General features: G+C 39.2%; 4 protein-coding genes across 6 annotated transcripts; 2 read left to right on the top strand and 2 right to left on the bottom strand.

The window, feature by feature from the left end:
• Positions 1-85: 85 nt before the first annotated feature.
• On the top strand, positions 86-2,239 carry LOC117217580 (neuralized-like protein 2). 2 transcript variants are annotated; one of them, XM_033465277.2, is made up of 3 exons: positions 86-881; positions 1,076-1,393; positions 1,473-2,239. In XM_033465277.2, the coding sequence occupies exons 1-3, from the start codon at positions 530-532 to the stop codon at positions 1,592-1,594; spliced, it is 792 nt and encodes a 263-aa protein (XP_033321168.1). In that variant the 5' UTR covers positions 86-529; the 3' UTR covers positions 1,595-2,239. The 2 variants fall into 2 exon arrangements, with proteins under 2 accessions (XP_033321168.1, XP_033321169.1); XM_033465278.2 differs by having other exon boundaries at positions 91-881; positions 1,476-2,239.
• nAChRb2 (nicotinic acetylcholine receptor beta2 subunit) lies at positions 2,237-5,859 on the bottom strand. The gene is made up of 7 exons (XM_033465274.2): positions 5,355-5,859; positions 5,236-5,280; positions 4,405-4,514; positions 3,475-3,688; positions 3,223-3,400; positions 3,001-3,153; positions 2,237-2,718 (listed from the first exon to the last, which is right to left on the bottom strand). The coding sequence occupies exons 1-7, from the start codon at positions 5,565-5,567 to the stop codon at positions 2,354-2,356; spliced, it is 1,278 nt and encodes a 425-aa protein (XP_033321165.2). The 5' UTR covers positions 5,568-5,859; the 3' UTR covers positions 2,237-2,353.
• A 186-nt stretch (positions 5,860-6,045) lies between these two features.
• nAChRa9 (nicotinic acetylcholine receptor alpha9 subunit) lies at positions 6,046-10,811 on the bottom strand. Of its 2 annotated transcripts, none has more exons than XM_076524054.1 (8): positions 10,677-10,811; positions 8,330-8,502; positions 8,221-8,265; positions 8,003-8,112; positions 7,683-7,896; positions 7,422-7,599; positions 6,668-6,820; positions 6,046-6,579 (listed from the first exon to the last, which is right to left on the bottom strand). In XM_076524054.1, exons 2-8 carry the CDS (start codon positions 8,462-8,464, stop codon positions 6,236-6,238), a joined length of 1,179 nt encoding a protein of 392 aa, XP_076380169.1. In that variant the 5' UTR covers positions 8,465-8,502; positions 10,677-10,811; the 3' UTR covers positions 6,046-6,235. The 2 variants fall into 2 exon arrangements, with proteins under 2 accessions (XP_076380169.1, XP_033321167.1); XM_033465276.2 differs by lacking the exon at positions 10,677-10,811 and adding an exon at positions 8,722-8,868.
• LOC117217576 (glycerol kinase 5) lies at positions 10,742-23,623 on the top strand. Its single transcript, XM_033465269.2, has 12 exons — positions 10,742-10,974; positions 16,617-16,710; positions 17,048-17,147; positions 17,240-17,399; positions 18,860-18,974; positions 19,296-19,489; positions 19,561-19,687; positions 20,756-20,860; positions 21,151-21,245; positions 21,346-21,509; positions 22,210-22,343; positions 23,299-23,623. The coding sequence occupies exons 1-12, from the start codon at positions 10,879-10,881 to the stop codon at positions 23,439-23,441; spliced, it is 1,527 nt and encodes a 508-aa protein (XP_033321160.2). The 5' UTR covers positions 10,742-10,878; the 3' UTR covers positions 23,442-23,623.
• The last annotated feature ends 1,561 nt before the right edge of the window (positions 23,624-25,184 follow it).

The following is a 25,184-nucleotide window of genomic DNA, read 5'->3' as shown; positions in this document are numbered from 1 at the left end:
ATAATTTTAATCGCGTGCAGCCCAAGCTCGGAAAGTCTTCGATACGGTACTGACGTATACGCAGCCAATCAGCTGTTTCTATACCGTTTCCTTGAGTTATACTATCAAAGTTCTGTCCCCTTTGTGTTGCATTTCGTTTCCGTTTAAGGCTGATATTCTGCTGGATATTTCCACGCAATAACGACAGGTGGAAATCTTGTTTGAGAACAGTGTAGCTAAACGGCCGTTCAGTTTCAATTTTCGGCGACAACACCGTTATGATGGACATCCAACCTCACTTTCTCAGCCGCTGAAGCGAAGGGGAGCAACCATGTAAGCCGTCGAAAGCATTCCAATGTGTCATTCAAACCGAACATTCCTCGCGAACCGTGTATCTATCCACGTTTGGTTCTGCCGAGTATTGGAGCGGCCGCAGTGGTTCATCTCCGACGATTTTCCTTAATGACGTTTCACGCCGTGACCAGTCCGTGCAGGGTAGATTTTTAGTACCGGTCCTCAGGATCGTATCCATCTCAGTCTCAGCCACGCAATGACTGAGAAATCTAGGCAATTATTGACAAGGTTTCATCCCACCCACGGGGAAAACGTAGTACTCACGAATGACAGCACCGTAGCTTATCGTACTACCAGCTTCGCCAATTCCCTGGCTTTCAGTGAAAAACCGCTGCAGCCAGGCGAGATCTTTCTGGTAGAGATCGAAAGGACTCAAAGAGGATGGAGCGGACATATGAGACTAGGACTCACCTTACTCGATCCCGCGACTGTGGACGGTTCCTTACCCAAGTTCGCGCTGCCTAATCTGGTCAAATTAAGCAACACATGGATGTTCGCTATTACCGGACGTAGCTCTATGTGGGATTACTTGGATATCATGAGATACGGTAAGAATTCATTGCACCGAGCCTATTACATCTTTTAAACAGTACATTCTTGAATTCTTAGTATTATAGCTTATTCTAGTCATACTATAAATATTTATACTATATATTATATATATTATACTACGTATTATACTATGCTTGTACCGCATACATCAAATAAACCAGATGATTAACGTATTATCATGTTCTTTAAGGTGAAGGAATACCATCCAGAGAAAAGAAGCTAATAACAGATGGAGTTAATGTTCAAACATCTAGAGGAGTTATACCCATGAATGCCCTTAGACCAAACACGATATCACAAAATATCCTACCCACGGATGCTGGAAGTCGTGTTGGATTGATGTATGTGCCCCAGGCTGGTTCTGACAAGGCAGAAATGCACTTTATAATAAACGGAGAAGACCAAGGAGTATGCATGAAGGATATACCTTACAAAGCAGGGCCCATGCGAGCAGTGGTAGATCTATATGGTACTACCACACAAGTCAGGATAGTTCAGTTGTATGGCGGTAAGTTGATAACACATGTATATCGGTGTCCATTAATTATGGTAACACTTTCATCTTTCTATTTGACAATCTGTTTCAGCAGTATCCACCCTACAGAGTGCCTGTCGCGATGCAATACTACAGTATACCAAGGGAAATGCAGTCGACTCGCTTCCGCTTCCACGGGTTCTGAAAGATTATCTACTATACCAGTCGCAGTGAGAGTCGAGCATCATTCCATCTTGTAACTCGACTTTGATTCTCCATCTTAATTTAGATAACGATTTCAATATTCGACGTTCTTTTGCGATTCAATGCTCCCACCAATGTTGCAATACATTGTATCGCGTAAATCGTACTTTCAATTTCTTTACTTTAAAAGTAAGAAAACAAAGCTTTTTACAGAAAGATTAAATGCCGTTTTAGTTGTTCCAGATAGGCGTTTCTTTGATTTGTATTATTTACTATTATATATCTAATACGCGTTATCAGCTCTCTTCTTTTCTTTTTTATACAATTTTAAGCGATCAATACACGCACCAATGCTAAATTCTGACTTGTACATAATGTAAGAAATCGTTGATTGAGCACCTGTCGATTACGACGGACAAGAGAAAACAACATTCTCTCAGTGCATTAACATTCATCGCTGCCACACGTTCGCAGTTACAATCGTACGAATCCACTAGGCTCACACTATCGTGAGTGTAACATTCTTTTCTACTCTTTACGACCCACTGTATCTCCTACGGATATTGTAGAGTTGAGTTGGGTGCACTGTTAATATTCGCAAATATTGATCTGATCGACATAAACGGTTAAGTTCAACATGTTTTTTCAAAATAAATGTATTTATAAAAAAACTAACACGGGGAAATGTTTATTGAACATAATTTCTCATTAGTTCTCATTTTACTGGTATAATCATTTTTCTGCTAGAGTATCTGGTAAATGTGTAACTTTCTATGTAATTGGTATACTTCATACAACAGGAAACGCGGACGAGTTCGTTGGAAAACGAACGATGAAGAGTATTATATAAACGAGTAAAACAACGATAAATGCGAGCCATCCGAGCACAATGGACATGTATCTCCAAGTCAAATCTACTTTATCGAAGGACACAAGATTAGTACTATCGTCGCTATCCGATACGATTTGAGCGGACAATTTTGGATCGGAAATGTTTACCAGAAATATCTGGCCAACTCTGCTTTTCAAAATGGTCGTGACGCCGGACGACATCCATGTAGGTGCTGTGACGGTGATCTCTTGCATGTGTCGCAGGATCATTGTTAGAACCAGCGAGAACGTGGCCAAGACAAAGGAGTTTTCATACAGAAGAACTGGAAAGGAAGAATATCCTGCCGGTTAATTTTTTCATAATACATATAGTGCAAATGCGTCACCTGGTGACACTAGAACTACCAAGCAGTAACACAATAACTAAATTATAATGTTTTACAAGAAATTGCAAATAAATTCATTCAACATAACTCTCAGCAGATGATTAAGATGAAGAAGCCGAGGTGAAACACTGTTACTCATCTGACAGTAGTAGTGTTAACTGGATGATGCAAGGCCCAATGACCAAGACAAGCGGAAACCAGCCAAACTAAATGACTCACATATTTTCGGATGTCGACCTCCGGTATTGGGCATGGTCCAAGTTATGTGCAACAAGGACAGTAAATGAAAAACGAAATTCATGTTCGCTAGTATCATACGCTCGCTGCATTTCGGCTCCAACCAAAGCACCAACAGCGTCGTCGTCATCATTGCTGCACAGGAAAATTAGCTTGTACAAAGGCGATTCGTATGTTTGTCCAGATTAGAATTACTCTACGAACCTATTATGAAAGTAGAAAGAGTTGCACCATCGACGGTGGCCCGTCTTTTGAGAAGAAAGTTGTACGACAGCAATTTAGTGGTACCATCGAAGCCAAACTTTGTCTCCGAGTCGAAATAGTACTCGGTGATGCCCACAATTTCCCATTCGGAATGATTTGCTGACGACTCGAATGATTCCTAACGAAAATGAACATTCAAAATGAACATTTTTGTTTTCCGTACGAAGGATTGTTAACGATCGTGGCACATACTTCGCCTTTTGCCGAGGTCTCCATATAAATGTCCTCCGAGGAGTGAGCCCAGGAAGAAATCTGTATGCTACAGTTCATTAAATCATACGGCCACCAAGTGACGTCTCTTCCGCAATATATCATGTATGTAATTTGTGGAACGCAAATCACGTCGCCGTTAAACATCACCAAACACTGCGTCTTCGGCATGCTCATGTCGACGCCCTCGGTCGTCCTGCGTTCGAGGTCAATGAAAATCTTAGGAAAACTATTAGATAGCGCGTAGAATATGTTTGGTATTTTTGTTCATAGGATCGACACTCGGTTAATTAGACTGCGGATTTTTGTATAGAAGAATAATTGTATGCAGGAAACAGGGATCATAGAAATGCGCCAATAAATGATTGACGTTTTAATAGCTATTTATCCGGAATAAAACTTTTCACTTTGTTATCTTTAAGGAAATACCTGATTGGTTTTCTTTGGACGGATCTGGTTTTCTTTTATGTTTGTAATGTAATTACCGTGCGACGCGGTTAAAAGGCTTTGTAAAAAGAGCGACAAAAAGTTCATTTGCAAATGTTAAAGGTTGACATTATACGTCGATTCAAACCGTGAGCAAATTTACGTATTAGATGTACTTATCGTGGCATTATTTCCGAATGGAAAAATAACTGTTTTTACATGTGCAAACATGTTGTACTGCGTGAATTGAGATACCAGAAACTAAAGAATGTACAAATGCAATATTTTTACAGCATCTTATTGGGAAAACTTACGTGTACGAATACGTTATCTATGCATCTTCCGTTTGAAATCATTTCGAGAGGTGTTTTGAAAATGTGACTAGAGGCGGGATAAGGCCAAGAACACCGCATGGTTAACGAAGCTACTGAATTAATAAGTGCTGAAGCTAACAGTAAGAGTTATAGACCGTTCTCTGAAACCTACGCGCTTTGCAACGTAATGTCCGGTACCCAAATTTCATCGCTCTTTATGTGAATCCTGCCGATATCTCCGTAATCCTGCGGTTCCCACGTGAGAAAAGTATCGTTCCATATCTTTGGCACACAAAACATAAATTAATTCCCGAATGCGGCATTAATATGTTAATCCGTCGAATCTCATTAATTAGTGTAATTAACTCGAAAGCAGAAATATGGGAGGAGTAAATAGTTAATATTCCTTCACAAATCGAAGATAAACAATCGAAGGGCTTTTAGTAATTTTATTAAGACAGCTTGATTGGGGGGGGGGGGGACGACGACGACAAGTTATCTCGAACTACTATTTAATAGTAAAAATTTAAATAAAAAAAAAAAAGTTGTAATAGTACAAATTTTTATTTTTAACTACTAGTTAAATCTACTAACTGTTCTCGAGATTACTATTAATTATGAGATTATTATTATTACAATGAGATTATTATTTACAATATTATGCACAATTATTATTAGTTACAATGAAACTGCTAATCTACTTTCGGTTGCAGCAGCTGTTCGGGAACTCTAGTTGTTTACATTTCGAGAATGAAATCGGGCCCCACAATCGGCACTCGATTCCGCAAAATGATTCGGTTCTCAACTATGCCGCAATTCACAGAAGCTGTTGACATTAAACTAATTTACGTATTTCAGCGGTACTATAAAATACACGAGTACTAGGAAGCCTATTTAATAGACATCCGGTAGCTAAAGGGTCAATGCTCCGTTCGAAGATGCAATCAAGCAAGAAGAGAACGACGGACTAACAGCATAATGATCGTTAGGAATCGGTACTCACCAGTACCATCCAGACGTGAAAATCGACGGAGCTCGTGATCTCGTTCTGTCGAACAGAACAGAAACCCGATAAGAAGAATTTACGCATCGAACATCGTCTACGCGCGCCGCCTTACTTACGACATAGAAATTCTGCAGATGCAACGCAGCGGTGACAAGAGTAGCGTTCCTGTGATTGTTGGTCGGCCTGGTGTCTACCTCGTAGTTGCAAAGCAGGTGCCATTTCAGTTGCAAGTAAGGATCGGTGTTCAATTTGCAGTCGGTCGAAGGCACCGCGTACTCCTCGCACGAAACCGCGAGGACCGTCAAGCAGACGTACAGGAAGCTTCTCATTTTTGTTGGTGCATAGGAATCGGAACGGCAGTCACGCGAAGACTGCAGTTCGACTCTGTAGAAGAGAATAGTTGCACGCCCACGTGATATATTAAACCGAGGACACTGTAAAGCCGCCCCCTTTCGAACGTCATCTTATCAGTTTTCGGGTTTTCAATGATACGCAGCTGCTACGTCGACCCGAAAACAGTCCCGTTTCCGTCCTTCGTGACATTCGTCGCTTTCCATCGAACGCCGCTTCGGATTTCAATCGATTCTAACATCGAATCCGACGAAATCCGGCTCGGATAGCGAAACAAGCCGTTAAGCAATCGCGATATCGAAAGCGATCATAAAGCGCCAACGGGGAATTGCATCGCGCGTTTATCGCAGAAAAATAAATACGATTGTCAGCGCGCGCGCGCGCGCGTCCATCGGGGAGCGATTTGCGAGGATCGTTTACGGGTCGGATGGAGGCAACAAGACGCACAAGACCAAATTAAAAATGAGAACGCAACATCGTTTATTCGGGGATAACATTTTGCTGGGTGCGGGTCGAGGGGGTGGAGTGCGATACAAAAGTCGAGAGACAGGTGATTTATTATCGAGAATGAGAAAAATCTACGATTTGTCGATTAAATGCAGAACTAGAAGCCGAACGGGTCTCGTTCCCGTTTTTCTTTTTTTTTTCAAGCGGATGGCACGAGGCTGATGAGAATGATGGCGTAGATGAAAACCACGACGAAGAAGGAGAGCCACTCGCTGATGGCCGCGAAGTGTCTCCAGGAGGAGTTTTTCGTGGCGTCCTCCGTCTTCGGCGGGTCCCCGTTGTCGTCCTGCTCGTTGTTCAGTATCCTCTTCGAGTCCTCGCCGGTGAGGATCAGAAAACGGCCGGCCCGGTTGTTCAGAATGAACGAGGTCGTCGAGGAGATCCAATACGGCGCCTCGATGTTCATACTTTGGATTTTGCGCAGCACCGCGGTCAAGATCAAGGCGAACACGGCCAACGCCAACGAATCTCGGTAATACAAGACTGCAAGAGAGAGAGAGGAGAGAAATCCAATTGTTCATCCCTCGCGTACACGGGCTCGCGCAATTGTTCTCGTTGCACGAGTGCTTACTTATGTTAGGCGTATTTAAGCCATTGTGCGGCAATTGCCAATGCAAGTCGAATATACACAGCATGTGACACACCAGATTAACGCTGCCCACTGCCATCCTCTCGGCGGACCTTGAGTCCAACCAGAGCACCGTCAACGTGAGCAACATCATTGCTGAGGACAGAACACGCACCAGTGAATCGTGGGGGAGAAATAAATTAACCTTTTGAGAACGGATATCAGGGTATTAGCGGCGTCAGGCTCTAATTCGTATATAAGGTTGTCGAATTTCATTTCTCGTTTCATCTTAATTAAGCCCCGGTTGTTAATCTTATCTAGAACTCAAATCGAGCTATTTACGTTTCTATCGTCGACGTTCGAGCATCGCGCTCCACTGGCGTGTGTTATCAAAGGGCCAAGATTAATCGTTTCGACTATCCCGTAAATCGTACGGTTAAAGGGTTCAATTCTTGTCCGCAAATGCCAGATCAGACCGCCGTATGAATAATAAGTAATACTGTAAATTCTTCCCCAATCGAGACGCTTAGCTTGTACACACGAAAATTGACAATTTGGGAACAGGAGAACGATGCGTTTATTATAGTCGCTCGTTTTTTATAGTCGCCGATCGTCGACGACTGTAAAAAACCTGGCTGCCCTTTCCGAAATCGTCCATTTTGCGCGTCCAATCCGAGCGCCGACTGCCGTAAACGTCGTTCGCTATATTCGTTCGGTGGCTGAAAACTAAAATTCCGCGCAACAATTGTTCTCGTACCAATTGCGGGAGTGACGTAAGTGGTTTGCAAGATCCCGTGGTGCCGTGTGATAGAGAATTCGTAGACGATCATGGGGTAGTTGTCGTTCGGGCAACATTTGTACTTCTTCAGCACCTTGTACGCGTTGATCACTTTGAAATCCCACACGCTGTTGTTGGTGTACCCCGACATCTGGAACTGCGGGCCGGTTCGAAAATTTAACGAACGACGCAAAAATCGTCGGAGCTGCAAAAATCGTCGACCGCCGTGCGCGATATTACCCCCTTCTGGTCCAGATGGAAGTCGACCTCCTCGCCGGAGTGCGCCCAGGAACCGAAATTGATGCGGCACACGTGAGTGTCGTAGGGCCACTTCGAGAAATCCGTGGCGCATTTGGCGACGTGCTTCAACGACGGCACGCAGCTGACCGATCCCGAGCTGAACACCAGACAGGTCGTCAGAGGAATGCTGTTTTGATCAGCCGCCATGTCGCCTCTGTTTTTCGTTACCGGGAAAGAAAACCGATCGGTGAACGAACGATTTTTAACCGTCGCGTGTTTCGCGCGCGATGATCTTCCTTTTCGATCATTTTCTTGCTTACGAGTTATAAACGGAAAAATCGGGCATCCATATCAGGTCGCTTTTCACGTGTATGTAACTGATGCCGTCGTAATCGCCGGGCTTCCAGGTGAGAAGAGAGTCCGTCCAAAGCTGCGGAGAATAATAATAACGACGTTCGACCCCCGTTCAAGTTCGGATTTAATAATTAAATTTAATAATAAAGAAAGTAAGAGAGCGAGAGAGAGAGGTGTTACTTACGAGCGTCATCCAGCTGTGCAAAACCATCTTGCTATTCATCTCGTCCTGCAGAAGAATCGCGGCATTGTAGATGAAATCACGATTTCACGGGGCTAATTGAAAGACTTACGAATTCGAGTATCTTCGGTATCAGTTTGATGGTCACGTTGTTCACTTCTTTGTGGGATAGAACAGGCCGAACGGTGCGATCGTAGCCGCAGAAAAGATGATTCTTCAGCGTCATCAACGGCGGCGGGTTCGTCATGCTTTTGCATACCGAGCGATCGATGTCCGTGGACGTGTCTGCGGAGAAAGAAAGGTGAATTTTAATTAAGGATGCGATTCGGTGTTTTTCGGGAAACGCCGTTCAACGAAATAGCCGCGCGAGCGGAATTTCGCGAACGAATCATGGAGTCCGGACTCCATGGTTTCCCCGGGGGGCCAGCGAACCCCTCGGATCGATGGGAATTGGTGCTGGTCGCGTGGAATAGACGATCACATGGACACTAGCCGACACTTTACCCGAACGACACGCTCGGAGGACAGTGAGGAACCAGAGCACTGTTAGTATTCTCATATCGATGGTGGAAATGAACGTACAGCCGCCAGTCGACTGAACGATTCCTCGGTTCGCGGCGAAACGATTATCAGACGCCCCATGAAATCTGAAGCCGCAGATACGCGAGACGCCCCCAGGGTGGTTCAACAGTTTTTTAAGTATTTTCAGATAGAAATAATAACAACGTGCCGCGCGGCCGGCTGTGTATAAATAGCTCTGGAATAGACGATAGTTGTCCGTGTTTTTACGAGGCGCCGGCTATCGCTTGTACCGGAATGTCCGTCGATTCGACGACAGATCGGAGATCGGGAAAATCGACGGCACGGAATGAAAGATCAACGTCGAAGCTATCGTGAGAGGTGTCACCGATTTTCATATCTTTCCTTTTTTTTATGGTGTCAGATTTTCTGTTATCGCAGCACAAATTCGAACTATGCCGTTTTGTAATTTTCGCGTGAGCAGCGTGCCACCCTTTTTCTTTTCGGACGATGAAGCGATTTGTAAATTAAATTTGTAAAGTAAATACTGCGCGATATAAGAAAGGCCTTGGAAATAGAATCTTAAGCGACCGTCGCGAAAAAGTATGTTCGCCTCTTTTTCTGGGATCAAAAATCAATCCATAGACTTGCAAACGAATATTACCAGGATGCGTGGATTGTGGGAACATTCGAAATCGAACACCGCTATAATATTCATTCGGCGAATACGCAAAGCTGGCGTAATATAGGCACGAGTTTATGTAACGCTTAAGTCACTTATGTCCAAATCCAAATATTTAAACGCGTTATTCTGTAAACAGTGCGATCGATATCGATACCAGAAATAACTCGAAGACTTTCATCCTTCGTGCATATGAACGGAGAAACGATTTGAAATTTTGATCATTGTTTGGCTTTGTAATTCGCACACTTTTTCATTCAAACTTTACGACCGATCTTTACGAAAGATCCTCTTGTAACGCAAGTTCTTTGTTTATCGATGAAACATAATTTCAACCGCGCAAAATATCTGTTAAATTCGTACGAATTTTGAGATCTGCCATATGCAACTTTAAATCGTTGTTTGCGAAAGCAGAACAATTACAATAGCACAGCTCGCGTGATACTGGACTGAAAAATAAATATTATAAATATTAGTTTCGACGCGCGCGGGTCGTCGTAATGGATAAACATTAATTTATGAAATAAAGCATTATTTTATATTCCACAGTAGATTAATTCCTGGAGCAAAATTTCTCAATGCTTCTCAAACATTTTTATTTTCTAGCATTTTCGAGCAAAGTTCACCTTCGATTATAGTAATCATGTAAAATTATGTAAAAAGTATCAGTATCATGTAAAAACATGTTAGGACGAAATTGAATAGATTATTTTTGTACACGCAGTTCTCAGGAAATTCTAACAATTCAAATATAATATGATATATTAATTAATAATATATAATATATTATAAGTATATTAATATGTAATGCATAATTATAATATATCATAATTAAATTAATAAACAATTATATTAATATATAATATATAATTATAATATATTATAATTAAATTAATATATAATTATAATATATCATAATTAAATTAATATACAATTATATTAATATATAATTATAATATATCATAATTAAATTAATATACAATTATATCAATATATAATTATAATATATAATAATTATATTAATATAAAATATATCATATTATATTATATGTACATCAATTCATCGATAATCCGAAATTTCGGATATTCTTTTGGAGTCACAAATTGCCTCGTCAAAATGAATCGAAAATCCCGATCTGAAACGTGGCCGAGCGGCTTTGAATGCCGGGAACATCGGTACGTCCGGATCTTACGTATACGTAATTGCGATAAACCGGCTTGTAGAGCATGCGTGGTACCATCACGTGCTGCTACGTACCGGGTGTAAGCAGTCCGCGATAAGTAGCTGCTAGTAGTCCGCCGCGCGTTTCCGTGCGACACGTCGAACGTTGTTTCGTGGAACGAATCGCCACGCGAATTTGCGAAGCGTGTTCTGATTCTGGTATCGCCGCAACCCGCCGGAAAATCCGTCGACCCCCCGGGCGTTCGAATGAGCCGAAGGATTTTATCGTCCGACGACTATGAGATACATCGGAGCACTAGACGTCGGCACCACCACGGTGCGGTTCCACATTCTCGACGAGCATGCATCCACCGTCGCCTGTTCTACCGAAAAGGTGTGCGATCTAAAGGGATCTATCGATGATCCGCGATTCTAAAAGCGCGCGAATTCTTGCGGTGCGATAAGAACCGTCGGTTCCATCGGTAAATAATAGATTAAGATTCTTTTCCCGTTCGATTTTCTTATCTGTTTGTTGCTCGAAATTGTTCGTACTTACGCGGAGAAATGCCATCGACGTGTTCGATTTAACGCGGCTCGAAGAAATACGGTAATTTCATACTAATTCGCGCTCAGATTGTACACAAAAATGGACAATTTGGGAAGAGGAGGTAAAATATTTTAATTTATAATAATATTAAAATATTAAAAAAATTATATTGTGTTATATTATATTATATATATTATATATACTATGTTATAAATTATTTATATTATATATATATGTTATATTATATTATAATATAATACAATATAATATAATGTATAATATAATAATATATATATATATATATATATTTATTATTATATTATATGTTATAATAATATTATTATAATATTTTAATATTATTACCACATTATCAACAACTATAATAATAATTTAATATTATTATCATTATTAACAACTATAATAATATTATAATATTTAATATTATATAATATTAAAATATTATTATAGTTGTTATATAATAATATAACTATAACAATATTTTAATATTTTACTATTATTATAGTTGTTACTATAGTTATTATTATAGTTGTCTTCTCAAATTTTCGTGCACAATCTGAGCGCGAATCAGGAAGAAATTACTGTATCCGCAGGAACAGTAGAAACGTTCCTCGAAATTGTGTTATGAAAACGCTCCGAATCATCGCTTTGACATTGGATTCATTCGATCTTGCACGGTCGAGTTAGCCGCACAAGGTTCGAACGCACGTTTTCGGATCGTCATTTCTGAATGAAAAGTTTCGTGCGCCCCAAATCTTGCGCACCTCCGATATCACGCAAACTCTCTAGAACATCGTGCAAGTTGGAATCGCGCATTTGCTAGGAGTATTCCCGGTCTTGCTTCATTTAATTGTCTCGCCACTTTCCCATGATCAACGAGTCTGTTTATTAAGACCTTGGTCTTCGCGCAAATTTCCAGCTCCGTGCACAGTAAATTCTCTCTTAACTGTCTTACGGTGTAGTTAATATAGCTTAATATATATACATACAATTTATTATGTATATTATAATAGCTTAGTTTGTCAGAATTGCACAATTGAATTTCATTAGTAAAATTGTTTTCGATGAGAAAAATTTAAAAACATATCTTGTAGAATTTTTAACTTCGTCAGTGTTCCAGTTCCTGTTGCAAAAGATGCCAATTGAGATGCGCTTATGGCATTGCGTTCAGCAGAATTGTTCGAATATATTTTTCTCGTTATCCGCAAAAATTGTTTCGATTTTAGGGACCGTCGTTTATCGCAGACCTTTTCAAGGTTGCTTCCTCTGTTTCAAACTCTTGCTGAAATCGTAGATTCTCCCCAATTGTCCTTCGGCTTGTGGACAAAAATGAACAATTTGGAAACAGGGGATACGATTATCGCGAAGCCTCGCGGCTCGTTTACATAGATATTGACAATCGTCGACTATAAAAACGTGCTCGAATAAAATTATTCTCCTCTTCCGAAATTGTCTATTTTTGTTTGAAAACCGGAGAACAATTGGAGATAATTTACTCTCTCTATTATTATAACACTCTATTATTATAATACGAATGAGAATCTCTGATCTGATTTGTATCAGAATTTGATCCGTCGAAGACAGCAGCGAAGCACGAGGTTCGAGTGACTTCGCACAATTCTCGTCGCGACGCGCTTTGCATAGTTTTTGCTTGAAAAGAGTTATATAGATAACCGTGCGACAGAGTGCAACAGTCATTTATTCGAAGAAACGGAACGATAAGAATTCCAGTGGAACGGCGAACGAACACGCTTTCACCGATTAACAGGCCAACAGAGATCCGCGCTGGTTCGTTCTACTCTCCTGCCCGAAATTAGAGTTTAATGCCAACTAATTCGATCTTCGAGGCTGTATAGCCGACCACGTCAGACGCGCGTGCTCATGTGTATTCATCGGAGTCGATGCTCCCAACAGCTGACAGCGTGCTACTCGATTTTCGTTCGATCCATCTGTGATTCATCGTCGTTTCGCAGAATCGAAAACCGCGGATGACGACACGTTGTCCGATTAAGCGAATTTCACGGAACGAGGCTGCCACTTGGACGGAAATAAAAATTTGAAAGGCTAATGAAAACGATCGGCGGCACGGTCTCGAACATCGACCGCCGATTAATTAATATTTCATCGGGGATCGCGCGACTGTCGCGATATCGGAGCGCTGGAATGACCATCTCTCGCACACACAGATTTTCGATAGAAAACGAACACAAGTTGTTTTACAACACTGTTCGTGGTGTTTTACAACGCTTCGTCGACGGGCGAGTACGACGAGAAATTCGCGCGACAGATATATGTGCCCATAATTATGAAAGTGGTCTAAGTCATATATTTCTTGTTTCGAGATATTTAATGAATCGCATTTGAATAAATAACAAAATATTTTTACATTATGCGACATTTTATATAATTTTATTAGTCTTTAATTTATAATTTTATTAGTCTTGATTAATGGAAATTTATTGTAGATATGAAATTTTGCGTGAATTTCATAGGAAAATGTTGTTTTTAAAGCTTCAATTGACTTAGACCATTTTCAAAATTAACTGAATGTCCTATAATTGACTTAAAGTAATAAAAAATTGTGATTCTTATTTGAGCCGTTTATTTTGAAAGTGGTGTAAGTCTGTAACTTATACCACTTCCAAAATAAACGGTCCATTTGAAACAACAACTTTAACGAAATAATTCATAAACATTTATTAATCATTTTTAAAAAGTAATCCATTTTTATCATATAATTTATATTACATAATTTCTTTAAATTTTGACTTAGACCACTTTCATAATTATGGACACATATAATCGATGATCTGAAATAAATCAGACAAATGCTACGTTATCGCGGAGTTCAATCTTATCGGGCCGTTCATTTTCCCGTGAGCCGAGGATATTTCATGCTGGAGGAAAGAATTACAGAGGTGTCGTCACGAAATATTCGTCAGAGCCGTCGGTGATTTCGTGCGATTCTCCTGCGTCTTGCGCGGCGACATATCTCGCGCTCTCGCGGCTCGCGTTTCACTCGCGAACTTCGACCCGTAATAATGTCGAAGACATTAGATTAGAAAATCGAGAGAAGTTTCTCTCATCCTTGAGAATGCAACGCCGGCTTATCGTCGCTGACACGATTCCGTGAAATTAAACGGATAAGTTGCGCGTAAATTGGATCAACGGGCTTGCTTAACCGAAAGAAAATTGGCTAATAATCCTAAACTAGCCATTAGCGAGGATTAAGTTGCACGATTCGGTGTCTGCCCGGCAATTTTTAAACGACCGTCGCATCCGATTGCTTGTTGCACGGTTCTGAAGATCCGGTTTGTACTTGCAACGCGAGATCACCGGCGAAAAATGTTCGCTCGCGGTCGTCTCTCCGCCCGTCCTTTCCCATGAAATACGAAACCGTGCGGTTTTCCATGGGATTTTGCTGGCGCAGGCGGCCCAAGGAAAGAGTTGCTGGCCGTCACGGTTATTATAACAATAATAATAAAGCCGGCACTGTTCTCAACTGTAACTCACGATCGGCATCGGTCGGCTAAGGACTAGATAGTAGCAAAGAAGCAAACGGTACGATGAAAAATAACCGATCGATAGTGATGCAAACGTAAAAGGGTATAGAATTAATATTCTATTTTTAATTAATAAAATCGTTTTTATACTTGTTGATTGTCAATTATTATAAAAACGAGGTGCAAGGCTCGAATACAGTCAATTTTCCCTTATATGCGCTGAGATTGCGCACAAAAATGGGCAATTTGGGAAGAAAAGATAAAATATTTTAATTTATAATAATATTAAAAAATTATATTATATCATATTATATTATATTATATTATATTATATTATATTATGTTATATTATGTTATATTATATTATATTATATTATATTATATTATATTATATTATATTATATTATATTATATTATATTATATTATATTATATTATATTATATTATATTATATTATATTATATTATATTATATTATATTATATTATATTATATTATATTATATTATATTATATTATATTATATTATATTATATTATATTATATTATATCATATCATATTATATCATATTATATTATATTATATTATATTATGTTATATTATGTTATATTATATTATATTATATTATATTATATTATATTATATTATATTATATTATATTATATTATATTATATTATATTATATTATATTATATTATATTATATTATATTATATTATATTATATCATATTATATTATATTATATTATATTATATTATATTATATTTTATTATATTTTATTATATTACATTATATTACATTATATTACATTATATTATATTACATTATATTATATTATATTATATTATATTATATTATATTATATTATATTATATCATATTATATGATATGATATGATATCATATCATATCATACCATACCATACCATACCATATCATATCATATCATATCATATCATATCATATTATATTATATTATATTATACTATATATATTATTAAAATTAAATTATAATAATATTTTAATATTACTATAATTGTTGATAATCGGTAACTATAAATAGCCCAATGTTTCAAGTCTGAGAGCTAAAAGCATCAAACTGGATTTAAATCCATATTTTGCACGTGCAGAATACGCAAGGTAAAAGTTCATCGGTCTTTCGAAGTGTCGCCGATTTTTGCACGACGGTTTTTACTCATCGTGCGACTGTGGCTAACGAAAAGTAGACTTTGCTCGCGTGAATACGTTGACCTTGATAGAGCTATACGCAGAAAGTTCGTGATACTTCGAAGGAGGTCGAGAAATTGAACGCATTGTTCTCACTTTAGCGGAAGAAACTTTAGATTTATTTCCCGCGTATTTATTATTCCGCGCGGCGAATTATATGAAAATACGTCGAATAATCGCGACAAACGAATCCATCGCTCGGAGAGAGAGAGAGAAGTGGTAACGACAAAATGTTAATAGGGTGCGAGCAACAAATGTGTCAGTTCAAGGTTAGCGTGCAGAGTATTTACTGGGAATGGTCTCGATTGAACGATTCGCGCACAGGGACAAATAGTTACACACATATAGGTCAAAAATGTTGAGAGGACACCGGTGCAAAGATATGAGGGAGCTGTGTTTAATAACGCTCGAACGCATTGCCGATTAACCCACTTACGCCCGACATTGAGTTTCGACGTGCACTTTCTCCCGGCATTAAATCGAGAGAAATATTGCGAAACGTAGAACCAGCGAGGTTGGCCGGCGATTATAAACGGGGCGCATAATCAAATTTAAATAGCGTTCGGGTCGACCGATGCGACCGGGAAGTATTGATTAGCCTGCGTCGAGGCGAAAGAAGCCCTCGGCTTCGCTGTCAGAGACTCGGCTATAGTCATCGTGCTCGTGTATTGAATGAATCATTCATAAATATTTCACGCTCACAGCTACCGCAAAGAACCTAACGCATTTCCCGCGGCTTTCAGGTGCGGTTGCTGTTTCCGAAACCGGGCTACGTGGAGATAGATCCTGACGAACTATGGAGGGCCATCGTCAAAGTGATCAAGACCACTATAGAAGGTAAAAATTCTCGAATCTGCGAAAAATCGACCTTCGATCGTGTCACGCAATTTAATTCTTAATTTTTGTTTAATTCTTAATTATTGTTTATTTCTTAATTTTTGTTTAATTCTTAATTATTTTTTAATTCTTAATTATTGTTTAATTCTTAATTTTTGTTTAATTCTTAATTTTTGTTTAATTCTTAATTTTTGTTTAATTCTTAATTATTGTTTAATTCTTAATTTTTGTTTAATTCTTAATTTTTGTTTAATTCTTAATTATTGTTTAATTCTTAATTATTGTTTAATTCTTAATTTTTGTTTAATTCTTCAATTTCATTCTTTCCTAACTTCAGCCTGCGGTATCAAAGCGGAGTCAATCTCCTGCATCGGCATATCCTCGCAGCGAGGATCCTTCACAACGTGGAACATGAAAGACGGCAAGCACTATCACAAGTAAGCGCGACCGCCCACGAACGTTCGGCTCGTATCTTAATCGTTGAATTCCAACTGTTTCGAGCGCGTTGACCGGCTGGTTTCTGTTGCAGTTTCATCACTTGGAAGGATCTGCGGGCCGACGCCCTGGTGAAAGAATGGAACTCCTCGCTGACAATGAAAGGGCTGCGCCTGGGGTCGCAGATTCTCTACACGGTCTCTAGAAGAAAACGTTTCTTAGCTGCCAGCGTCTTTAAGTTCATGAACACGCAGGTTTGTCCTACGAATTGAACTGATCCGCGTGAAATGATGAAACGCAAGCAAAGATGCTCGATTCCTCGATTCCCGTCGCGGAATACCTGTTTTCGGAGATCGTTTCTTTTCTTTTTGTTTTCTTTTCGTTCGTTATATTCATTCGACGCGTACGGAACAAGGCAGAAATCGTGGCAAGGGAGCAAAAAAAAGAGCACAAAAATTTGATAATGTGAAAACAATTGAAAAGAATTTTTGCGTATTGCTCGTTCTTCATGAAATTGGATGCACATAGAGGACAAGTATGAGGAGATTGTTGGAAGTATAGTAGAGGAGAACTGTCATGAATGAGACAGTTTTGTTATATGATAACAGAAAAACTAAACAACTTAGGGTAGATGTTCCAGTTTCCGTGCCCCCAGATTTAAAACGTATAGAAAAAGAAAAGTTTTATATAAAAATTGATGATCTATATTTTTGTATCATATGATGATCTATATTTCTTTAAGATTCAGGGAAAACTTTTCTTTCTCTATACGTTTTTAATTTCCGGGGGCACGGAAATTGGGACAGGTACAGAAACTGGGACATCTGCTCTACCTGATTCTAGTTTGAAACATTCGAAAGATTAGTTCTTTTACTTTAAGAATGCATAGTGTGAACGAGTTTCACCTATGTTTACTTGTTTTATTTTTAATGTTTTTAAAAGGTGCATTTTCTGCCATTAATCAGTTGCTTGTATTGAATAGAACAGTGTAACAAAATAAGCTAATCTTGGTATTAATATTATAAGTACTGTTTTTTTATTGATCTTAAGTACATATAGTATTACATAATGATCTTGAATTACATAAAACCTTGCTTTGCATCTTTGGTTTATGTCGCATTTAATGAAGGAGAAGATATAATTTTTATATCTTCATAAAAAGAAACTGAAGAAGATTAACAAAAGTTTCTGAATACGAAGATCTTAAAAGTTATCTTAACGAATATCCTATAAATTAATGGCATAATAAAAAGTGTGATTTGATACGCATATTATAGTTACACCAAACGGGTATAATTTTATTATAAAAAGATTCATAATTTTTTAAATAATGATAATGTCCCATTTATGGTAGTTCTCCCCAACAACGAAATCAAAACTTCTGCAATGATCTGAAAATTCCGAATGCAAAGATTCATTAATATTCATCAATATCTTCTTGATCCATGAACAAAGTTACGTATACTACAACAAGAACGATATTTTGAACTTGTAACGCGATAAAGAGAACTCCAGCTTAGAACGAATCCTTTTCTTACATTTTTACTTGTCGTTAGAAATGTTAGAATCATCGTCATTTCAATTATGCTACGATCGCTGGCTCGATGTACGCGTACCGTTTCCAAAACATCGCTAGCCTCTTGATTCGAAATATGTACTTTTCGTTCCTCCGTCGTTTGTTTTGTTCACCGTTTACTTTCACACCGAAATCTAGATGTCTTTGAGACTCTTATGGGCGTTGCAACACGTGCCAGGTTTACAGGAGGCAGCGAACAACGGAAACGCGGTCTTCGGCGGCGTCGATTGTTGGCTTTTGCACAAACTCACCGGTACGCAACCATAGTTTGCATATGCAACATTTCGAACTGAATAAGATCAGCTTAGAGCAGTGCTCGGAATGCTTCGGACCACAACATTGGGTTCCGCCACCTGACTAGCGCCGATGGAAGCAACGCGGAGGGGGGGGGGGGCGAGGCGCTGCGGCGGTAAGCCGACGGAAGCAACGCAGGGAGCGGGATGCTGCGGCGGCGGTCAGGAGGCGGAGCCGAATGTTGCGTTCCGAAGCGTTCCGAAGTGTTCCGAGCACTGGCTTAGAGCGTCTCAGAAATCCGAAAGTAAAACTTCGTTCTATCGCTTTTCATTTCGTGCAGGCAGACACATAACGGATATTTCGAGCGCGTCTGCGACAGGACTCTTTGATCCGTTTACCTTGTGCTGGTCAAGTGTCGTGATCAACATGCTCAAAATCCCGACCAGCATCTTTCCGGAAGTGGTGGACTGTGTCGCCAATTTCGGTGTCACTCCGAAGGAGATCTTCGGCTTTGAGATCCCAATCGTTTGCTCGGTAAGCTTCACGAATTTAGTAGACGGCTTGACCGAAGAAATTCAATAACAAAATGATGTTATTTAAAGTAGATGGCTGATCAGTCGGCTTCCCTGTTTGGTTCCGGGTGCACGATGCCTGGGGATTTGAAGATCACGATGGGTACGGGCACTTTTGTGGACGTGAACACGGGGACGAAAGCTCATGCGTCAGTTACAGGTAATTTTCTGCGAAGCTGCATCCATCGGACTTTGTCCCGATTTTTCACACAATCCACTTTTTAATGATTATACGGGGTGTCCCAAAAATGTCTCGCAATTTGGAAATGGGGGATTCCTCAGGTCATTCGAAGTAACTTTTTCCTTGGCGAAAATGCAAACCGCGGCTTCATTTACGAGTTATTAATGAAAAACGTGTGACCAATGAGAGGCGGCCCAGCCAACGAGCGCGCGAAGCCCAGTCCCGCTCATTGGCTCGGCCAGCGCGAGGCGATCCAGCCAACGAGCGCGCGAAGCCCAGTTCCGCTCATTGGCTCGGCCGTCTCGCGCCAGCTGATCTCGCTCCTCATTGGTCGCTGTTTTTCGTTAATAACTAGTAAACGAAGCCGCGGATTGCATTTTCGCTAAGGAAAAAGTTAGTTCAAATGACCTCAGGAATCCCTCCGTTTTCGATGGAGACATTTTTCGGGCACCTTGTACAGGGTTAGTAAAACCGGCCAGACGGTAATTCTACGTAAAAAAAATAAGGAAGATATATTATGTACAATTTTTTCATCCGAGGCTTTGTTTTCAAGAAAATCGAATTTGTAATTTGCTCAACTATGTACGTGCGAGTGTTTATTCTACCTTGTATAATGATTACACATGCAAATTTTGCTGTAATTCATTTCAAAAGCTTGTGTTATGCATTTATGGCAAAAATAAATATTTCAAATACATAATTGTAACGAGATTAGAAGAATTTTAAAGTAATATTGCATTGTTTTCAATTTGTTAGATATTTTTATCTAATCTACGTTAATTACAATAATATTAGACAATTTTTATTTTACATAAATAGATTACTATAAAATAAATAGATTAATCTAGATTACTCTAACGGTTGAAAAATATATAATCAATGTTTGAAGAATTATAACATTTTATTTGAGCACAGAGATTGTAGTTTTATTGGAAATTGTATTGATCGAATTAGCTGTAATCATTCGTAAATGCAAATCCGTAAAAAATGTAACAACCTAATGGTAATATTTTTGACATGTGCATGATCGTTTTAATGATTTCACAGGTTTATATCCTCTGATCGCATGGCGGATTGGCGATGAATTAGTGTACCAGGTCGAAGGTGCGTCGAACGACACTGGAATACTTATCGAATGGGCGAAGAAAATTGGTAATTTGTTCCCTTAACGATATCCTATGCGAATATTGCTGAACTTGTAATTATTATTATATTAATTTATTCTACACGATAATATAGAACGGAAAAGGATAACAGATAATTGCCATATCGTATTCCTTTTCAAGTTATTAATGTTTATCAATCTTTCATTTCGTTTCAAATTATTATCGGATTACAATCCATAAAATAAACGGATAAATTAAAAGAATAAACATTTAAGATTGAAATCACGTAAACGTGTCGTCAGACAGCTCGAACATTGAACTTGCAGTTTATTTCAGGTATTATCAACAACCCCGATGAAACGTCTTGTTTGGCAAGCAGTCTGAACGATTCCGACGGTGTGTACTTTGTACCTGCATTCAGCGGACTGCAAGTAGGTTCTTCCGGATATTGTTAAGTTCAAGTAGAACACTGCGAAACCTATTAGCGAGCCAAATTCGATGTTGCATAATACAATCCGTTGCACTTTGCAGGCCCCGATAAACGATTATTCCGCAGCTACCGGATTCATCGGAATAAAGCCGACGACTGAGAAAAGTCATATCGTTCGTTCGCTGTTAGAAAGCATTGTCTACAGGATATTGTTACTTTACGAGTCCCTCTGCACGGAGACTGCATTCTCGTATCAAAAAATACGGTAAGAACGTAACTCTAAATCTACATGCTAATCGAGGTTTCTTAGAACCTGCTAAATACAAAAAAGAATCTCATGGAGATCTCGACGCCGAGGATTTCCTCTTGCCGAGGAAAGAAGTGTGTCAATGTTAGAATTATCAAATTGTCGAGTCGATACGATTTATTGTGCGTTTTTCAAAACCAGAGACACATTGACAGTCGCCACTGTCGCAACGCGCGATGACTGTTTAGCTTACTTGTGCAACGCGCACCTCGCGAGTAGGCTGCGGATCTCCTTGCAAAATAAAAACGGCCAACATCGATTGCAAGAAACAATATGCAAATCGCGAAAGTAGTGCAACAATATTCCTGGATTCTTCCTCTCTCGTTGGTTTCGTATCTCGTCTATCCAGACTCTTTATAAATACATAAAAATCCAGAGTCTAGTTATGCGTTCAGAATGCATAATTGCAGTAGCATAGACAACTACGCACAACTTTGCTCGTTGCGTATCTTATGTTTTTTTTTTTCAAAAGCAAGCTGTATCTCCCTGTAAAGAGACAAGTGAAAGTTTCCCCACGAGAGTGATTCTTTAGAATATCAGTAATTGGGACACAAAGAAACTGAAATGGTTTGATAGTTCTAAGATTGTTTTGCCGGACTTTCTCCGGGGAATGGCAAATGTTCTGTGGTAACCGGCGATATTGTTATTTTTGTTACAGCGTCGACGGTGGTGTGTCCAAAAATAATTTTGTGCTGCAGTTGTTGGCGGATCTAACGGGTCTCGACGTGGAGAGAGCGACCAGCACAGAGATGTCTATTTTAGGAATAACTTTTCTCGCCGGTTTACATTGCGGTACGGTAATTACTTGACTCCGCTTCAATGTACAGTGCCACGACGCGAGCGGACTACATAATAAAACGTCGCAAGAGTTGCGCATAATTTATTTACGGTGGACACCTTGGAATACACGCGACCGTAAACAATATTTGTCGTGCCGGTTCTTCATTTGATTAATCCTTTGCCTTACGACCACGTCTAGCAGACATGGTCACAAAATCGGGTCGCAAATGATTGTCACGTCTGGGAGACGTTGTCAAAAAATCGGGCCAGAAATAAGAGCCGTGGTACGTCAATCGAGCCAAATATAAACATAAATTGTAGTTAGGCTCGTGTTCGACTAGGGGATACGTGTTCTATGGTTTTTTGTTTTCCGTTATTTCATTGTTTTATTAGTAACTAAAGGAGCTGGCGCAGGAACCAGCTTGACGCGTGCTGCGATTTTTGCGTTCTTCAATTGTTTACAGCTCATACGAAATTTTTAGCATGCATATAACTTATCGAGAGCTACAAAACAAAATTTTTAAATTTTCGTTGTAGGCTCAGATATAAAAGTTACAAAACAAGACTCTTTTATTTTCTTTTATCATTCTAAGCAATAGCAACCTTTAAGGAAAAGCGTTCTAATCATGATCTAGCAGACTGGTCGCTGTACATCTAAAAAAAGAAATCAAGTCGCTTAGTCCAGTTCTGAAAGAGTTATTGCGCTTTGAAGAGTGTCCAAATATTAACGGGAGTCGCTTTATTTACATTTCGTAAGACGTGAGCGAGTGGCACAACATCGGACGCTTCGCGCAGCCGTGAAAAGACTCGGCGTGTGACCGACCTTGTTGTTGTTTTTGGTACGTGTTACTGAAACGTAAATCGTAGGGCAAGGGATTAACGTCGGTCTCTGCGCCGCTGGCGAGTTTAACCTTTGGTTCTTGTCGCTTGACGAGCTACTGAATCGAGTGAAATGTATTTCTTTCAGGGATTTGGAAGGACAGGACGGAAGTGCTGAAACTGCGGAACATCGAGACAGTGTTCACCCCGAACAAAGAGAATCAATCGCGGTATCAATCGATCGTTGGAGAATGGCGGCGCGCCGTCGAGAGGCTCGGACAGTGGTATTAAATGAAACTAAAAAAAAAGAGAAAGAGAACAAACAACACACTGGTGAAAGCAGCGAAACGTTTACATTGTAACAAGAACACATTTGTCGAGGACAATAGCTGTGATCGATGTTCGTAATTTTTATACGATGTTCCTGATTCCTTGTAAATAAAAACGGCTCGTTTGTAAGAAAAAGAGAAAAACGTGCGTTATCATTCGCGTGCATTTACGATTTATCGACGTGCCGACACTGTGGCCAAGGTGAAGAAAGGAATTCCAAATAAACTGGGAACTTCCCAGCACGTGCGATCAAACCAGCAATTGACGCGCAGGTATAAGAAAATTGCTCTTGCTTTTATCCGTAATACGATGCCTGGACCTTTCATCAAAACTTTTCTGTTCTCGGCGCGGCGGTGTTCAAGGATTTCGAGCAACGTGTAGTTTCAGAATTTTGTTTGCGTTTCAAACGTTAAAGCTCTTTCTTTCGTGAGACGATTCCGTAGAGCTTTCCACGCGCGATGATATAATTTTTGTAGCACATTATACGTTTTCACGAGAATTAACCCTTTGCACTCGAATGGCGACTCTGAGGCGCCACTAAAAATTGGTGTACTATTTTTCAAAATCATTCTAAGAGCATCGGACTCGTTTCTACTTGAAAAGAAACTATTAAAATTGCATTGTACTTGTCAACAGGCTCAATTTCATGTGCATAAGTCGCAATAAATTATATAAAATAGAACTACTGTAGATCAGAAGTCATGTTTTGGATTTCGAATTCGAATAGCTTCGACCACAAAGGGTTAATTTACGTGGACATTTATCAATCGATTTTGAAACGCGAGATTCTGGAGCAAAATGTAAATACTCCGCACTATGGAAATTAACAAGAAAGGGTCAATAAATAATAGATGTTTATTTCATATACAGTGGATGATCAAATTATTAGAGCGTCTCTGACGCGTATGTTTTGTCTGATGTCTGACACAATTTACAGCAAACAATATTTTGAAAAAGATAAACATTCGATAACGCTTAATTTCCATCTAGAAGTTATTTCTTTTAACACTAAACCCATCAGTGCTTGCCAAATGATCGATTTCATATTATCTATTTTACAATTGTCTATGGAAAATAATCTAATAAATTTCTTCATTCAAGCACATTTTCTAACAGAGATCGTTCGAAATTTACAGTGGCCCACAAAAGTGTTCGTACACCTTTTAATAATCTAATAAGCTAATAATAACTATTTTAAAACTGAACTAAATGACTCGATTTTTTTTTAGATGATAGAGGGGCTAGACTACTAGACGATGACCGAAACGATTTCTTTTTAAATTTTTCTATTACTTGAAATGACAAAAAGATAAAAATCTCCCGATTTTTAACTTTTTAGCCTACAACGAAAATAAAAAAAAATGCCTTTCGCAGATCTCGGTAATTTATACGCGTGCTGAAAATTGTATCGAAATCAATTCACGTTGTTACGAGTTGCAACAAATTAAAGATCGCAAAAATCGCAGTTTTTTCATCAAAAATGTTCACCAAACACTGTAAGAAATCTGCAGATATTTTGTCAAGAATTACTAAAAAAAAATCACTGAAAATGCTGTAACTCGATTCTGAGTTAACCGATTTCGATCAAATTTTCAGCACGCATATAAGTTACCGAGATCTACAAAATAGGTATTTTTCACATTCTCGTTATAGGCTCAGACAAAAGGGTTAAGAAACGAGGATTTCCATTTTCTCCTTTCCATT

The sequence above is a fragment of the Megalopta genalis genome, chromosome 8 (assembly GCF_051020955.1).
Source record: "Megalopta genalis isolate 19385.01 chromosome 8, iyMegGena1_principal, whole genome shotgun sequence".
Lineage (NCBI taxonomy): Eukaryota > Metazoa > Arthropoda > Insecta > Hymenoptera > Halictidae > Megalopta > Megalopta genalis.
Note: the sequence above shows the minus strand (reverse complement) of the source record. Positions and strands in the feature narration are given on the sequence as shown.

Bases quoted from the DNA above. Each gene is read 5' to 3' on its own strand.
- LOC117217580 (XM_033465277.2), top strand. From the start codon at position 530: ATGACTGAGAAATCTAGGCAATTATTGACAAGGTTTCATCCCACCCAC. The intron at 882-1,075 runs GTAAGAATTCAT...ATGTTCTTTAAG, and splicing joins CTTGGATATCATGAGATACG to GTGAAGGAATACCATCCAGA. The intron at 1,394-1,472 runs GTAAGTTGATAA...AATCTGTTTCAG, and splicing joins GATAGTTCAGTTGTATGGCG to CAGTATCCACCCTACAGAGT.
- nAChRb2 (XM_033465274.2), bottom strand. From the start codon at position 5,567: ATGAGAAGCTTCCTGTACGTCTGCTTGACGGTCCTCGCGGTTTCGTGC. The intron at 5,281-5,354 runs GTAAGTAAGGCG...TCTGTTCGACAG, and splicing joins ATCTGCAGAATTTCTATGTC to AACGAGATCACGAGCTCCGT. The intron at 3,689-4,404 runs GTAGGTTTCAGA...CCTCGAACGCAG, and splicing joins GACATTACGTTGCAAAGCGC to GACGACCGAGGGCGTCGACA.
- nAChRa9 (XM_033465276.2), bottom strand. From the start codon at position 8,776: ATGAGAATACTAACAGTGCTCTGGTTCCTCACTGTCCTCCGAGCGTGT. The intron at 8,266-8,329 runs GTAAGTCTTTCA...ATTCTTCTGCAG, and splicing joins TACCGAAGATACTCGAATTC to GACGAGATGAATAGCAAGAT. The intron at 7,897-8,002 runs GTAAGCAAGAAA...AACGAAAAACAG, and splicing joins GATTTTTCCGTTTATAACTC to AGGCGACATGGCGGCTGATC.
- LOC117217576 (XM_033465269.2), top strand. From the start codon at position 10,879: ATGAGATACATCGGAGCACTAGACGTCGGCACCACCACGGTGCGGTTC. The intron at 17,148-17,239 runs GTAAGCGCGACC...TTTCTGTTGCAG, and splicing joins GACGGCAAGCACTATCACAA to TTTCATCACTTGGAAGGATC. The intron at 19,688-20,755 runs GTAATTTTCTGC...ATGATTTCACAG, and splicing joins AGCTCATGCGTCAGTTACAG to GTTTATATCCTCTGATCGCA.